This window comes from Megalobrama amblycephala, linkage group LG17 (assembly GCF_018812025.1).
Source record: "Megalobrama amblycephala isolate DHTTF-2021 linkage group LG17, ASM1881202v1, whole genome shotgun sequence".
Lineage (NCBI taxonomy): Eukaryota > Metazoa > Chordata > Actinopteri > Cypriniformes > Xenocyprididae > Megalobrama > Megalobrama amblycephala.
The window spans coordinates 18,642,802-18,660,729 of record NC_063060.1 but is presented as its reverse complement, the minus strand read 5'-3'; the positions used below and the strand labels follow the sequence as shown (position 1 = coordinate 18,660,729).

The 17,928-nt window shown below is 35.1% G+C and overlaps 1 protein-coding gene across 1 annotated transcript; it reads left to right on the top strand.

The window, feature by feature from the left end:
* The first annotated feature begins 167 nt into the window (after nucleotides 1-167).
* On the top strand, nucleotides 168-6,698 carry zmp:0000001127. The gene is made up of 7 exons (XM_048164869.1): nucleotides 168-4,340; nucleotides 4,458-4,609; nucleotides 4,710-4,796; nucleotides 5,743-5,784; nucleotides 5,876-5,992; nucleotides 6,128-6,169; nucleotides 6,265-6,698. Exons 1-7 carry the CDS (start codon nucleotides 4,319-4,321, stop codon nucleotides 6,382-6,384), a joined length of 582 nt encoding a protein of 193 aa, XP_048020826.1. The 5' UTR covers nucleotides 168-4,318; the 3' UTR covers nucleotides 6,385-6,698.
* Nucleotides 6,699-17,928: the final 11,230 nt, after the last annotated feature.

Below are 17,928 nucleotides of genomic sequence, written 5' to 3'. Positions count from 1 at the left end.
TTACAAGCAATATTATGAATTAAATTCAACAATTAGAATTGAGTTATGTTGAATTTAATTAACATTTTATTGAGTAGATAGTGTATTGCTTTTTACAGTGTATAGGCCCGGTTTCACAGACAGGGCTTGACCTAAGCCAGGATTAGGCCTTAGTTCAATTAGCTTTTATTCACTAGAAAAAACATTACTGGTGTGCATCTTAAGACAAAATTATTTTAAGATCTGTCAGTACAAGTTACTTTCAGTTACAACAGCTCAAACATGCATTTTAGTCTAGGACTAGCTTAAGCCTCGTCTGTGAAACCTGGGGTTAAAGTCTAAATTGTGAGATATAAACTTGAAGTTCTGAGTAAAAAAAAGTCTGAATTGTGAGATAAAAAGTGGCAATTACCTTTTTTATTTTTTATTCCGTGGAAGAAACAAGCTTCCATATCACACTCTATGAACTATAGTAAACTGCTTCTCTGTGCAGATTATTGCTGGATTCGCTTACTAACCGTCTGCAATATTTCTCCTTAGGGATGAATACGTTTACTCTCTAGTTTTACTCTGATGCAGTGTTTGCACTGGCTGATGTGCTGTGAATTAAGCTCTCCTACCTAAAACAAAGAAAACATATCCAAAAGTGAAACGTAGGATGATGTTAGCATTGTATTTGTTTGAAGCTGCCTGGTGTGGTGGAAATATATTCTTGTGTTCACAATGAACTATTATGTCAGTCTTTTAAGAATCCCTATTTTACTTACTTTTTCTTCTAAATGTGGCATTTCCTATTTCACAGATGTTAGTGACACACTATTCTGTATTTCTTTGTGCACAGAACTGTAAAAGGAAATTACAGTCAAATAAATGACTTAATATGGGCCAGTATGACATAGTTTCACTCTAAACTGCAGTCACAAGGGATGAAGCACTCATCACCAAACAAGTGTCATTGTGGTTTGTATTAGGTCAGTCCCAAAAACGAAACCTTTTAAAAGAAATAAAATGCAATAAATGAGAATAACTGGGTAAAAAAGATCTCTTTCTTTGAGTTTACTTCATATCTACATTTTGTATCTAAGATCTCCACAGAATTTTAACAACAGAGAATCTGAAAAAATAGCGCACTGTCATGAAGTATTAGCATACAGCGTCTGAACTGAGAGTTGAGAAGTTTTGCTTCCATTTTTGTGGCCAAATTACGCAAAACACTCCAGATCAGTACCGCACTCGCACTCTCTCCCTGGCAAGAGCCCAGTTCCACAATATTACATAATAATACATCAGATATGACGTGTCTTGCTCTGCACAAATAATAAGGAAAATAAAAACAAGTTGTTTTTGGTGGGTTTTCCATTGTTTTTAAAACACTGTGGCCTACAAAAGCAATAATATACAGTAGGAATGTATCTGAAATGTAGTATATTCCTATATTAAATATAAAAAAATTAAAGAATGAACAAATTATGACTGTAAGGGGCTGTACAGTTTCTATATAGAATGTAAACTCAGTAATGAGGCATTTCCAGGAACTGCAATGTCACCTGCAAAAAGGGGCAAGCCATGAGAGTTTTTCAAATATCAGTCTGTTCACACTTTTCTTGATTTTCGATGAAAAATTTTGAAAAACCTTCCAAATTATGATACTAGGAAAGCTTTTTTCATTCTTAAAATCACTGGTGCCAAAGATAGGAAATGTGATAATTTTACTTGAAATGTGACACTAAAGGGAAAAAAGAAGCAGCAGCAAATATCATGGTTACAGTGAAGAAATTATTTTTTTAAGCTTATAATTTCATAAAATCATTGATTTTTCTGTTAAAACGTGTTAGTTATTTGAAATGTAAATAAATTATCATTTTAACAGTCACTTTAGGGTTTTTACACAGAAAAGGTTAGTATCATTTTATCAAAGTAAAATCTTGTTAACATGCATTATCTTTCATGAATCCTTAAAATATTGGTTTAAATAATATTCCTTTGCTTAAAGGTGTGCTATAAATCAATGGTGCTCATAAACGGCTGTTGAGCTTGGACTGGGAATTTTAAGTTGGAATGAACTTAAGTTGCAATAGTCTTTTTTTCTTCTCTATTGTGATGTATAGCTGCAAAGTGGCTTCTCGAACAAGAAAAAATGTAGGGCGGGACTTGATTTTGTCTATGGGTAACTGAATGGATGGTTGTGGTTTGCAATTGGTCGATCTCATGTGAGTGACAGATTGTCCCACCCTTGCTCCAGTAAACACATCGTTTTGATTAAAGATTATGAGAGCTCATGAATTAAAAAAAGAATGATGTGCACGGATAAAATGTTAGAATACTGCAATATTCCATTAATAAAATTAAAAATTGTCACTTTTGATTTCATGGTGACTTTAACCCTCTATGGTGTAATGTCATTTATAAATGATTCAGAGAAAATCTCATTTAAAATACAATAATAATATTCAACCAAAAAATATTACATTTTAGTATTATAATATGACATCCCCTTCAGCCAATAAAATTAAAATCTATTCACCATGTGCTTGACATTTTTGGTAAGGAGCACTGCCTGTTGGCCTCACGACACTTCAAAAATGATGACTAAACAGCTCAAAATTGAGTTACGTGTGGTTACTTATGTGTGAGTTACATTTTATTTATTTTATTTTTATTTATTTTTTTGAAACACTGACATTTTTACTACTTTTAACCTGTTAACTGTCACCCCCACTTTTTTTAATAGACATGAAAATGCACTATCCAAACTTTGGTTGTAATTCAAGAATACTTTGGAATATAGACATAACGCTGGTCTTGTTTTAAAGATGAAATTTGGCAGATTATTGTAGAAGTGAAATAACTTATGTAAACAGAAAAAAAGATATAGAAGTTTATGAAAATGTAAAATGTAAAAATATAATATTTTATATAAAATATATATTTTACAAAACAAGTTTTACTCTAAAACTTCAAATCATAGCCATAAATCTGAACAAGTTGTGTTCCAAATTTCAAGTTGATATCTTAAAAAATGAGCTTTCAGTAAGATTTTGTTTGGGCGCAGTACCACACTTTTTCACTAGATGACAACCATTACTGACCATATAAAGGCCTCCATTTCCATACGGTTTGAGTGATCTGAACCATATATTTCCATTATTTTCATACAATTTATGAAGTAGACATCCTATATAGAAGTAGTAGTTTGATATGAATTCAGCCTCTAATAAACATAAAAACAACATGTGGGTTATAGATCGCCGCCACAATCATATATATATTTTTTGTCTATTAAAAACATTTTTAGATCTTTTTTTCTCAAAAAATTGAATGGATGTTATCTTTTGAACTCTTGGCAAGACAACAAACTTGTTTCAACCAATCTTTAATGATTTTTCATGTTCATCGCTATTTCAAAATAAAGGTCTGAACATGCCTTATGAGTATGAAAATATGCTTGTTGCAAATTGATAAATTATTGCTCCTCTGTAATTTTGAAATTAGAAATCAGTCACCAAATATGAAAACTAGAGACCCTAAGCTTTCAAATGATATATAGTTTGTCAAGATTAGTTTAGGTTTAGTATAGAATATTACTGTTTAAAATATGTAATGGCTGTGGGTCCACTGGTGGGCCAGTGACAGTTAACAGTTAAGATAGTTAAAATGCATTTGAATGTGTGTGATGTTTCAGATAATTTTCTAAACATAATTTACACTAATAGAACAACGTCAGCTAAACCCTAAAAAGGTCAAAGGGTCAAATGTATACAATTAATTTTGGAAAATGAATTTAGCCTTAAATATATGTCAAATATAAAGTCATTAATTTTTCCTAACTGTGATTTCATAATTAGTCCCATAGAGGGTTTTAACTTTTAGGGGCTGATCCCATTCACATTTTTTCCCCCAGGAAAAAAAAAAAAACAGAGATTAATTTTTATCGTGACCAACCATCGATAAAATTCTTATAGGACGTTAAAATGTTTATTATGACTGTAAACGAGAATGCAACTAAATTTAAAATACTGTTAAAGTGACGAGGATGAAAGGGGCTTTACTGAATAAGAAGGCTGAAGATTGTTATCCTGTACACACACACACACACTGTACTTGTGAAGTGTGTACATAAATCGAAACGTGCGTTAATTCCCAAAATATGCAAGTGTGTGTCCTAAACTCCAGAACTCAACATCTGTAATACCACGGAAATTACAAAACACATGGGCAGCGGGTTGTTTTCATTTTAGTTAATATGTTTTGAAAAGGAAACTCCCATGTCTCCAAAAGATTTATAAACAGGACAAATCGTAATCCTAAGCATTAGAACAAGCAACAACTAAACGCAACAATGCTGCCCAGAGTCTGTAATTGTAAGTATTGTTACTTTTTTTTTTTTTAAATCTACAAATGATTCTGGCTCTAGTGTATCCACGTTTTGTGAAATGTGATTTGTTTGTTTGTTTGTTTGTTTGTTTGTTTTTTTACAGATTTGGCCGTAAGCATTCTGTGCTTCACGCTGTGGCGCTTTGGTATCGCCGGTCCGGTCGGAGCGCGTGAGTCGCCGTTGAGCCTCACTGGAACTACATGCAACGCCCTCGCGCGCTCTCTGCTCTGGAACGTGTCAGCGGTGCTAGAGATGGTGAGTGATATTCAATAAACCAGCTCATCTAATAGGCTACACACACTCTCTCTCTCTCACACACACAAGTGGTCTGATAATATTTATTATCCACTTACAGGACCACTTGTTCAGCGGGTTCGACTGCACACAGCAAAACGCAGAGGTGCACATCAGGACGCAAACGATGTCTGCTTGCACACCGCAGGTAAGAGAAGGCATTCAGACTAAAAGTGATGATGCTCTCATAGTGGAGCAAACTTTCGAAAATCGAAATTATTATTACTTAAACCATTATAGATATTTTTTTAGTGATAGCAAACAAGTGGACAATGCGTTTTACGTTTTAAAAGAATGACATGTCCATTTAAAAAAAAAAAAAAAGATTTTAATTATAGGCTATATTACATATAGAGTCCTATGCGTAACAGAATTTTATTTTTCATTATTTTCATTTATTTTAAAGATCTTTTTTCAAGTAAGTTCAAATGGACAAATAAATATTTGAAATGACAAATATTCACTTGTCATAAAACAACATTATTAGCCTATTATTGTATTTGTTGTTAAAAAACTATATATATATATATATATATATATATATATATATATATATATATATATATATATATATATATATTGCATACTTCAGATGCAAAAGCCTCTAAGTGCCATCTGAAATTTTCTTCTAAAATGAGCATTTTTATCAAGCTTGTATGTTTATGTTCAGTAATTTCACTTTAATGGCAATTAATAGGTCATATATATATATATATATATATATATATATATATATATATATATATATATATATATATATATATAGTATTATTTCTATATAATAAAATACAATAATAATAATAATTATTGTTATATTATTATAACTATAAAGCTATAAAATGACTCTTAAAAGTTGAAATGATATTGGGCACTTTTTTGTGAAAATAAAATTGATTTAAAACCTTATTTAAAAGTAGAATTCTTAATCAGTGTCAATGGAAGCCACGATGGAAACAGAGTGGCCTCAATTTCCTTTATTAGGTTTGCTGCTAAATATAACCGATATATTCAAAAATCATTACTGATTACTCTCCTTTCTTCATCACAGTTCAAAATCATAATTTGACAACTGTTATTTGTTTTTCGCTCAACAGAACTCTGGCTGCACTCATGGTACTGTCCTAAATATCGATGAGGTAAATTTACAATGCATTTTCCTAATTCTTCTGTTTATTGGCAGTGTCTTTTGTCTGTTACATTGACATATGGTGACATGTATCTTTGTAGAATGAATGCCTACAGAAAATTCTAGAAGATCTCCACTACTATCGGGAAACATTTGGAGCGTACTCGAACTCAGAGCTCACCAAAACAGTCGTTAAAAGCATCGATGACCTCATGCAGGTACAAACACAAACAGCTTTATATAACTGCAAGCCTCTTTTTCAATCAGTTTTCTTTTATAATTTCTTTCTTTTATTTTAGAATCATATATAATATTTCTTTTATAATGATATATTTTTATATTCATCACTATAGAACTGTTTCTCTGTCTCTGTGATGGACAACCCTCCAGCCAAGGTAAAACAGGTTATAATTTCTTGATGTTGTTCTTAATACAATCTTTTAACCTCTTTGAGTATGATGTGTAAGTATGATTATGTATTTTTTTTCAGGAGTCCATGGATTACCAAAAATCTTTTCAAGAGCGACTGCAGCTGTGCAAAGTCCTAAAGGGTTTCAACCTTCGAGCAATAACAATAAATCGAGTTTTCAACTACATTTTGGCAAAATAGCAAGTTGTTACCGGCCAGCAGTCATTTAGCTTACTGTTACCAAAAGGAATGATTATTTATTATTAAGTTATTTATTGTATTTAAGGATTATTTATTTAATAATTTAAATAATATTGTTTTTTTGTGTGTGTGTGTTTGTGTGTGAACTTTTGTTTTGTTTCGTGCTGTTTTATTAAAAGTTGCAATGCATTTCAGTAAAACTTTGTACAAGTCATGATTTGTCTTTTGCATAGCAATATCAATTGTTAATACTGCAATATAATTTTTCTTATAAATTGGTGGGAATATGAAGAAAGTCACAATAACAAACACAGAATCTGAGTGACAAAGGTAAATAAAACAAAATGGCTTCAACTAAAGAATATTGCTGTACTGAAACACTTGTGTACATATACAAATAGTGCAAAGTTCCTCCTGACTGTTGTGAAGTTTGGTGGAGGTTATTGCTGCCAAAAAAAAAAACATAACCAGTTACGTTTTTTTTTTCCGTAAGTAGTACAGGGAAGGCATAGGACATACAGCGTAAGCTTTTTGAAGAATACGGAAAGCGGAAGCACGTGCAAGATGATAATTTGTGTTTATAAAGCATATACAGTTGTATTTTATTTTCGAAAATGACCGATCGTTTCACTAGATAAGACTCTTATTCCTCGTCTGGTATCGTTTAAAGCTCTTTGAAGCTGCACTTAAACTGTAATTTTGACCTTCAACCCTTTGGAGGCCATTGAAGTCCATTATAAGGAGAATAATCCTGGAATGTTTTCATCAAAAACCTTAATTTCTTTTCGACTGAAGAAAGAAAGACATGAATATCTTGGATGACATTGGGGTGAGTAAAATATCAGGGAAATTTTATTTGAAAATGAACTAATCCTTTAAGTTGTTCTAAATCTGAATGAGTTTCTTTCATCTGTTCACACTAAAGAAGATATTCTGAACAATTCTGGTAACCAGTCATTGACTGCCGTCAACTGATATTTATATAGTATGGTATTTAACATAATATTTTTTTCCCCCTCCATACTGTGGCAGTAAATGGCTACAGTCAACTGTTTGGTTATCAAAATATCTTCTTTTGTGTTCAACAGATGAGAAACTCATTCAGGTTTGGAAGAGAATTTTCATTTTTTGTGAACTATCCCTTAAACAAGGCATTAAGATGAGGTAATTGCTTAACAGGTATACTAATTCCCATTGGTATATTACCAATACAATTAATAATCTATACATATATTGCATATCTATAAATATACATATAACCAATACAATTCTTCTCCACTTCCCTACACTGAACATGTAAAAATGGTTGACATTTTGCAGTTTCATCATCAGTGCGACCAAATAATAAGAAATTCTAGTTCTATTTTTCTTTTGGTTTCACAATGCTTAATGACCACAAAAATAGTTTTAACCGAGCTGATGTCATCACATGAGAGGAAGTTCAACCACTGAATTACTGCATTGTAATTTCAAGAAATATTTTCAATAATATGACAAAATTTTAGAATATCATTTCATCTTCAGCCAAAGAAAGAGAGAGAAAAATAATAGTCGATAAATAACAGCATTCTACAAAATATGTATTGCAACTGAAAAACAGAATATGTAAAAAATTTTTTTTTTTTTTTTAAAGATTGTGTAGTTAGTAGTTACATCTATCAACAAGGTTGAGTGGGGCTTTAGCACTTGAACCCTCGAACGAATATTGGCATCGACACTTTAAAGAAGTGTTATCATTTCCTCGCATCAGTTCCAAAATATACTGGACATCCTTGGATATTACATTTTGTTTTTAAACAAAGTATGTAAATATTAGGTACAATAAATGAAACTGATTTTTAAGGAAACAAAAGTTTAGATAAATATTTCATTGTCCATCCCACATTAAAAGGTAAAATTAAAATATGAAATAGGCTAGAATTAGGTCTACATGATTCTTTATGCCCGAAATGATCGCATCAAAACAATGTATTGCATCAGTGCCCACCCACTTCCTCTTCTTTGTACTCTTCATCTGCCCGGCAGCCTCTGGATCCTCATCTGTCCTGGAGACCTGCAAGATAGACACAAAGACTGATTATCAAGTTAAGTTTCCTGTGTGGATTTACGTTGCCTTACGTTCCTGAGATGTTATCCTCTGAAGTATCTTGTTGAGTCTTGTTGATTCCATCCTCATGTCTGCCTTCTTCATTTGTGACACCATGAACCAAACCAACCAGATATGAGATGAATTACAAAATTACAAACATTACAAAAATGTACTTGAAAATCAGTCAAAAAGACAAGATTGAGTACTTAACGGCTTTAGTGAGGGAAAGAACTACAATCCCATTAAGCATTGCAAACGACATAATTGTATTAAAAAGAATGGATAAATATAAAAACTATTCATTTAAAATTTTAGATTTTATTTGTCACGGGACCGGGGACTCACGAAAACCTTCTTAAGAAAGAAGATAAGATAAATTCTAAGAAGTTCGTAAGAATGTTCCTAAGTGCAATTTTTAAGAAATTCTCAAATATTTTCTTAAGAACATTTTAATTTTTTTCTTAAAGGTGATAGAGAGGATTTTTTCATCGACTGAGAATCCAAAGACTGTTACTGAGTTTTTGAAATGAGCGCATGCGTAAGAACAGCCCCCCTCCTTCACAGCTCATTTCGAGGGAACGCCTCCCAAAACTCATGCACAAGTATTGGAACATGAGTGTTTACCACCAGCATTCGCTGTATCGTGTTAGTGGATACATTATGTCGGACTCACCGCAGGTAACTTATAATCTGCCGTTGTTACTCCTGTCTCCTGACAAAAACAATGCATGCAGCGCCTGTGGAGTGTGGAAAGTTACTGGAGCGCGCAGCCGCGCTCGTCTCTCACAAGGAACGTCATGGCAGTGATTGACAAGCCAGAGGGCCAATCGTTTACGCGATGATCGCGTAAACAATTGGCTGATGTTTTTAATGCCCTACCTTGTGCACAGATGATGTATATTAATATTATTCCTTTCAGTGCACCTAATAAATAGTCTTTTATCAGTTAGTAAAGACAGTTTCAAGTAATATTGCAAAAATGTATAAAACAAAACATCCTCTTTAGCACCTTTAAGAAGAAAATAACAGGCTTCGGGGCTGGATTCACAAAAATCTTCTTAAGAAAGAAGTTAAGAAAATTCTGTTCACCCAAAAATGAAAATGCTGTCATTAATTACTCACCCTGTCGTTCCACACCTTCGTTCATCTTTGGAACACAAATTAAGATATTTTTTGATGAAATCTGAGAGCTCTGTGACTCCTCAATAGACAGCAATTTAAAGGATTAGTCCACTTTCAAATATAATTTTCCTGATAATTTACTCACCCCCATGTCATCCAAGATGTTCATGTCTTTCTTTCGTCAGTCGAAAAGAAATTAAGGTTTTTGATGAAAACATACCAGGATTATTCTTCTTAGTGGACTTCAATGGCCTCCAGACGGATTAAGGTCAAAATGAAAGTTTCAGTGCAGCTTCAAAGGGCTTTAAACGATACCAGACGAGGAATAAGAGTCTTATCTAGCGAAATGATCGGTCATTTTCTAAAGAAAAATACAAATGTATAACAAATGCAAGTGCCTCCACTTTCCGTATTCTTCAAAAAGCTTACGCTGTATGACCTACGCCTTCCCTATTCTACTTACGGAACGAACGCGGCACCAGTTCCATTTTTTCCGTAAGTAGAATAGGGAAGGCGTAGGACATAAGCTTTTTGAAGAATAAAGAAAGCGGAATGGTGGAAGCACTTGCAAGGCGATCATTTGTGTTTATAAAGCATATACAATTGTAATTTTTTTTAAAGAAAATGACCGATCGCTTCACTAGATAAGACCCTATTCCTCGTCTGGTATCGTTTAAAGCCCTTTGAAGCTGCACTGAAACTGTAATTTTGACCTTCAACCGTTTGGAGAAAAAAGACAAGAGCATCTTGGATCACATAGAGGTGAGTAAATTAACAGGAAATTTTCATTTAGAAGTGAACTAATCATTTAACCACCACTTTCAAGGTCCAGAAAGGTATTAAGGACATCGTTAAAATCGTCGACGTGACTGCAGTGGTTTAAACTTAATGTTATGAAGCAATATTTTTGTGCACAAAAACTAAACAAAAATAACACATTTATTTAACAATATCCTCTCTTCTGTGTCATTCTCGCTGTTTATATTCAGTGCTTCCAGGTTCTACGTCAGAACGCAGAGTCATTATTGGCCGGCTCCTGCATCAGCATCACACGCATGTGTCGTGCTGCTCACATGAACAGCATCTGCCAATACTCAGCACACACCTCAGTTCAGTGTTTGTCTGGCCTTGAACAAGGACATGGACCCAACTCAGCGATCTCTACGCGATTTCAAGTTCCATATGACGATTCCAAGAAGTATATCCTTGGGTTTATTACCTCATGTTTCCAAGTATGCTTCCAAGTGTGTATTCACCTGCAATAGTCTACTAATGCTGACTTCATGTGCTATAGGAAATTTAATATTTCCCACTTCTTAAGTCGTGAGTCATAAGTCGAGCTTATCGCATTCAAGTTTCGAAGAGAGGGCGTTCATGTGCAATTTTTTACCTTGGAAACGCATATTTATGATAATTCCAAGAGCATGTGAAGGCAGCTTTAGAGATGGGAAAAACGAAGCTGTTTCGAACTTCGAAGTGTTAGAAACATCACACGCTGGTGACCCCTGCTGGTCAGAACAGTGTAAATGCAACAAAAAGGCCAAACATGCATAAAAACACCTTTTACAAATCCATTACAAATGTTTTATTGAAAGTTAAATCTATCAAATGCAATTAACTTATCATCTAATAAGATTAAATATCAAGTATTTGTATAAATTTCAGGGCTTGTTTTGTTTGTTCCATGGATAGTTCGGCTATATAGGCCAATAAGAGACTATTAACTACTATTATTTCTTTTAATTACACTAATTTCTAATTAAAATGTATATAATGTATGATACGATGATTCATCTGATTCGAAACAAAAGATTTGTAAAGGTTTCGAAGCTTGAAGCAGTGTTTCAAAATCACCTATCACTATACCTGCTCATTGCTCCAAAGCCAGTCAGCTGAGGTGTGTGCTTCATCTGCCAGCTCTGTCAGCTTTCCATCAGCCATCTGTAAGAAAAAGGACTTTCATTATCATCACATCATCACCCACAAACTATTTCAGTTATTTATTACTCACCTGTTCTTCCTGCACCCATTGTGTGTCAAAAAGTTTTTTATCTGGATTCACTTACCATCATTACGTTATTTTTGCATTACTTTTTCTCATCTCGGCTGGGGGAAAAAACAACAAAACAAAACAAAACAAAACAAAACAAAACAAAACAAAACAAAACAAAACAAAACAAAACAAAACAAAACAAAACAAAACAAAACAAAACAAAAAACAAAACAAAACATGTAAGCCTCAGGCAAATGTAAATGTAAATGTAAAATGTAAGAATGCAAATTCACGCCTGTACAGAAATTTATTCTTAGCATAAACACAAATATGAGATTTGAGATATGAAGTAATTTTTGCTTATTAGTATGGTTGAATTGGATCATACAAAGTCAGCAGCAAAGACATTTGGTAATAAAGTGAGATTAAATACATAAAGTATATTTGTATTATTTAACATATTTAATTTTAGCAGGTTTGTATAATATTCTGAGTTTGCAGTTTATTGTTTTTATTCATTTTGAGGAATACTGAATCTGTTTTTGTGCAATCAGATGAGTAAATGCTCATATTAGTCTAGAACTACAATAACCATCATGTTTACCAGACGCCTTTACTGCACTTACTCATGGTGTCAGTCAATAAATGGAAAAACTAAGTAATTTGTGTTACTTATTTGAAAAAAGTAACATTATTGAACATAAATGTATTTACAAAAGTAGCCTACATTTAAAAGTAATGTGTTACTTTATTAGTTACTTGAAAACAAGTAATCTGATTATGTAAATCACGTTACTTGTAATGGTGATGACACTTTTCCACAGTTATCAACATTTTCATTTTTTAAAAATGTAATAATGGCGAAAGAAATGGTGTAGCTCCAAATGTATATGCACAGTCTAACGTCACAAAACTTAGCTACTGGGTGTGTAAATCCAACAGAATTTTTTCCTCACACAGTGAATAAGGCAAAAGCTCTCCAACTGTTTGTTTATTACTTCAACAGAGGCCTATGTGATGGCACTGATGAAGAGTTGATCTCGAAAACGTTTTGCCCTTTGCACTTTATGTGATATGATATTCCTTTCAGCCTGAAGGAGAAACACAAAGTAAGAAACAACAAACGAAATCATGTGGTGCCATCAAGTAAATCAATTGAGTGGATAGAAAACCACCAGGAGATACTAGAAAAGTTGATTAACTGCTTGATTCAGCCTCCGATCCTGGGATTCCCGGACTTCTCTCAACCATTCATCCTTCATTCAGATGCGTACAACCAAGCGTTGGGAGCTGTTTTATACCAGCAGCAGAGTGGCAAGCTGAGAGTAATTGCCTATGGTTCTCTGACTTTGATGGCAGCTGAGAAAAATTACCATCTGCACAACGGGAAGCTGGAATTCTTAGCTCTGAAATGGGCCATCACTGAAAAATTCAGAGACTACCTGTACTATGCACCAACCTTTACAGTTCAGTGACAATAATTCATTGACCTATGTCCTGACCTTTGCGAAGCTGAACGCCACCGGGTGTAGGTGGGTGTCAGAGCTCGCAGACTTTCACTTAACCATCCGTTACTGTCCAGGTAAAGAAAACATAGATGCTGACTCACTCTCCAAGATGCCGGCGGACCTGGAAACGACAATGAGAGAATGTACTGAGCAGTTTTCACCTGACAGTGTGGGAGCTGTGATCCAAGCAGTGGAGTTCCAAGGGAATCCAGATGTGACTCTTGCAATAGCGTGTCAGAGTATACTGGCAAGTGTGGAGGAAAATGAGGGACTCCTCAAACCCCTGTCAAAAGAGGAAATCAGACAAGCACAAAAGGATAACAAGGACATTAGAGTAATAAGTGAACACTTACAAGCAGGATCTAGCCCACCTCATCAGTGGCGTTCAGTCAACTCACCAGCCAAAGTGCTTCTGAGAGAGTGGGAGAAGCTGAAGCTAGATGAACATGGCATCCTGTTCCGCCAAACGTCTCAAAGAAAACAGCTGGTGTTACCAACGCAATTCAAAAGAACTGTTCTGAGAGAGATGCATTATGAGACGGGTTATCAGGGACTTGATCGCACCACAAGCCTCATTAGGGATCGTTTTTCTGGCCTTATAAGCAGAAAGACATTGAAAATTATGTCCTGAGAACCTGCTGCTGTATCAAACAGAAAAAACATCCGCAAGAGCTTCCCTTAAAAATATCAAAACGATCCACCCATTTGAATTGGTGTCCATTGACTTTCTCCATCTGGACAAATGCAAAGGGGGGCTATGAGTACATCTTGGTAATCGTCGACCACTTCACTCAATTTGCCCAGGCATATGCCACCACCTCAAATTCAGCAAAAACAGTAGCTGACTGGTTATTCAATGATTTTGCCCTGAAGTTTGGGTTTCCATCCAGAATTCACCACAATCAAGGGGGAGAATTTGAAAACCAGCTACTCACCTAACTCAAAAAGTACAGTAGCGTTGCCGGCTCAAGGACCACCCTCTACCACCACCCCCAAGGGAATGGGCAGGTGGAATGATTTAACCGGACATTATTGCAGAAAACCCTGACTGAAAGACAAAAAGCTAATTGGAATGATGCACTGAACAAATTAATCTTTGTCTATAACTTTACTAGATGTGACGTGACTGGCTTCTCACCTTTCCAATTGCTGTTCGGATGCTCGCCAAAGTTGCCCATTGAGCTCTCTATGGACTCAACTCCAACAATAACTCCCAAAGTTACAGTGAGTACGTGGAACAATGGACAAAAGGAATGCAGGAAGCTTGTGAGATAGGCAAACAAGTGTGCAGAAAGAAAAAAAAGGAATTATGACCAATGAGTGAGGTGTACTGGCCTGTTCCCAGGAAGCAGGGTCCTCGTAAAAAACCTTATCCCAAGAGGTGGGACCAGGAATCTGCGAAATTACTGGGAAGATGAAGTTCACGTTGTTACATGCCAGGTGGCAGATGATGCACCAGTCTACGAAGTAAAACCTGAACAGCATAAAGGTAGATCACGAGTTTTACATTGCAATCTTTTTCAACCAACTGTTGACCTAATGCAACAAGACTTACCTGTTAGGGAAGCAGCTGCAGAGCCTGGGTCCAGAGACAGGACTTCTGAGGAGGAAAACAGGTACCAGTTCACCAGGAGAAAACGATGACCACTAATTTCTAATACTGCAAAATATTATTTAATTTCTTATTTGTGTTTATGAGAAAAAAAGAGTGTTATGTGCATTTAGTGAATTAATTATTTTCATTGACATACCTGCGTCATGACGTCATTGCACGCTAGTTTGGTGCGCACCTGTGATGTGCTTCATTCGTGGTAAATGCAGAGACGAGAAGCCATCACATCAGCGTTCTTCTCTTAAAGGTGCAATATGTATAATATGTACATACCCGCGTTACCCCCGGGTTCCGGTTTTATTTTGTAGAAACCATGGAAACACCAAAGACACTTTAATATAATACATGTTTTAATAGACAAAGGAACAACTGTTTGGTTACGTTTATAGACAGAAAACTAATTTCTGTTATATAGCTCAACACATATTGTTTAAATCTAAGTTCAAAGCTTGATTTTTTGTGAGTACCATGCTTTACCATGCCTCAGAGAAAAACACTATTTTGTCAAGTAGCTAACATAGCATAATCAGATGCAGCTTTATTTTTAGTAACAGTAATACAGAATTTTCTCCATCATACAATACATTTTAAAATTAATTGCATGCCATTTATCAATACAAGCCATCCAGCATTTAATATGATATTCTAAAATCTTACTGCAGTGTGTCTCAAAAAAGTGTCTCACAGCAGCCGCCGAGCGAACTCACAGAGTAACGTTATAACATCATTTTCAACACTCTCAAATGTATCTAATATGATAAACAGAGCTGCGTAACCTCATACTCATGATCGGAAAAGCGGAAGCAGCGCCGGCGACTGTGGCATAATAAAAGTTCCGCTGCTTGTGAGGCGTGTGTTGCGCAATCACTCCAACGGCTTCGTTCAGCTCCCACAACACTCGCTGCTTCATACTACAGTAACATTAATAATCGCATCCATGAACATGATTTCTTCCTGAGTCCTATCCCGATTGTTTCCACCGGCTGTGAGGCGAAGAAGACTGCATGTCCCAAGATTCCGCGCTCAAACTTGCCGTCATCAAGTTACGCCTTTGTTTTGAATAGGCCTCTAGCGACCTCTAGCGGACAAAATTATTACATATTGCACCTTTAATTTCCTTGCTTCTTTCCAGGAGTACTACATCTACAGCACTTTTTTGCAGGCCTTTTTGAGGCCTCTGTTGTGCGGATGCTTTTTTCTACCTTTTTAAACATTTAATACACAATTATAATGCTATAGCCTGTGTAAGAAATAATTGACGACGGGCCGTTGAATTCTCTCCGAGGTGGTAATGTGGTGACGACGCGAAGTGGAGAACCGCATAGTTATTACCTCGCTGGTGAGAAATGTCATATAGCTTTTAATTTGCTCAACTATTTTACTGATTAATTCGTCAGAGCAGCACTGACAAAAAGTTTCTGTGTGAGTACGTGTCCGTACTATACAGTACGAGTATGTTTGAAAGAGAGAGAGAGCGGGAGAGAGTATGCGCTTTCAGGACACAATAAAACTTGTCGTTTTCATCTTATATTGTTTACTATATTTATTTGCTTGGTCAGTGTTTTTGTGTGTTTTGTTTCTTTTGTGGTTGTAGGCTGTATATATTTATTTCTCTCTTCTGACAATGTAATTAATCTTTTTTTTTTTTTTTTGGAAAGTCGTGGAAACTTTATCAGTTGCTATTAGTGCAAATGGAAATACAAATTTTTTTCAACTATTACGACGTCCGCTTTTGAGAACCCCAGAAATGTGAAAAGGGTCCATTGCTGTGATCACACATGATTGACAGGTTGTTCCACCCTTGCATCAGTAAGGGAAGGTAAGGAAAATGTAAGTATGAGAAGGCTAATTGGACAAAATTGATTAAGGTGGTTAAGGAAGGATTACGTATAAATGATGTAATAAAAGGTGATAATATACTGTAGAATCTATTAGTGGGAAAATTATTTGGCTCATCAAATGTGCAGCAAGAAATAATATTCCCAAGAGCAAAGGAAGAAGGAAATTAAAATAGTGCCATTGTGGAATAAGGAGTGTGACAAAGCTATTAAAAAGAAAAGGAAAGCATATAGGAAAGTTAGGAGAACACATAACTATAGAGATCTAATGGAGCATAAACAAACATAGGCTAAAGTAAAAGAAAAAGGCTAGGGCAATGGATGTCAATTTTATTTGGAATGTCTGAATTAAATTAAGCATTAAGGAGAATAAAAGAATCTACCCCAAGTCAGGATGATACAAGTTACACTATGCTCAAGCAGTTAAGTGATAATGCATTGACAATCAACTTAGCATTTTATAATAAAGTCTGGGAGTTAACGTTACCTCAAAATTGGAAAGAGGCAGTGGTGCTACTAATAAGGAAACCAGGGAAGGGTATATCAACTAATTAAAGACCAATAGCTCTCACAACACATGTGGAGAGAATTGTAATGGACAGACTGTTTTGAAAAAGAGGGAACATTTTCACCTCATCATAGAGGATTTAGCATGGAACAATGGATCCAGTTATGTATGTGCTTAGAGACAGAAATAAAAAAAGCCTTATCAAATAAATAATCAGTAGTATCAGTGTTCTTTGATATAAAAAAGAATATGATATGCTATGGTGAGAGGGTTTGTTGGTGAAGCTGGAGAAATGTGGCAGGATGCTTAACTGGATTAATGACTTTACCTACATATCATCTCAATGCATCTTGTCACCCCTCAACGAAACATAATAAGTTCAATACTGTTTATAATAATACCTTTCTTTGTATCCTTCCACATCCAGATGTGGATTTAACATTACTGATGATGAGACAAAGGGAAGAAAGTAGTCAAAATAAGAGGCAATGAGAGCAAAGCAATGGTATTCATATATAAAGTGATGCTTCCAATAATTCAAATGGAGGCCAGCCAGGTAGTGGTGGCAGTTAATATCCCAAAGTTAAATATTTCAATAAAGGCTAGAATAATAGATCAGTTATCAGTGTATACATGAGAAATGATGGCTATTCTGATAGCAGTACAATCGATTAAGGATATTGTAATGGAGGAGTCCACTGAAGGCAAGCGTAGTTTTGAACCCAAGTGCAGTTTTTTTAAAGTGATCCAAAAGACTTGGACTTGGACTTGGACTTGGACTTGGACTTGGACTTGGACTTGGACTTGGACTTGGACTTGGACTTGGACTTGGACTTGGACTTGGACCATACACTCACCAACGACAGGTTACATT

Excerpts from the sequence above, each read along its gene's own strand:
- zmp:0000001127 (XM_048164869.1), top strand. The coding sequence starts at position 4,319 with ATGCTGCCCAGAGTCTGTAATT. Across the intron at positions 5,785-5,875 it reads CTGTCCTAAATATCGATGAG|AATGAATGCCTACAGAAAAT; the intron begins GTAAATTTACAA and ends GTATCTTTGTAG. Across the intron at positions 5,993-6,127 it reads GCATCGATGACCTCATGCAG|AACTGTTTCTCTGTCTCTGT; the intron begins GTACAAACACAA and ends TCATCACTATAG.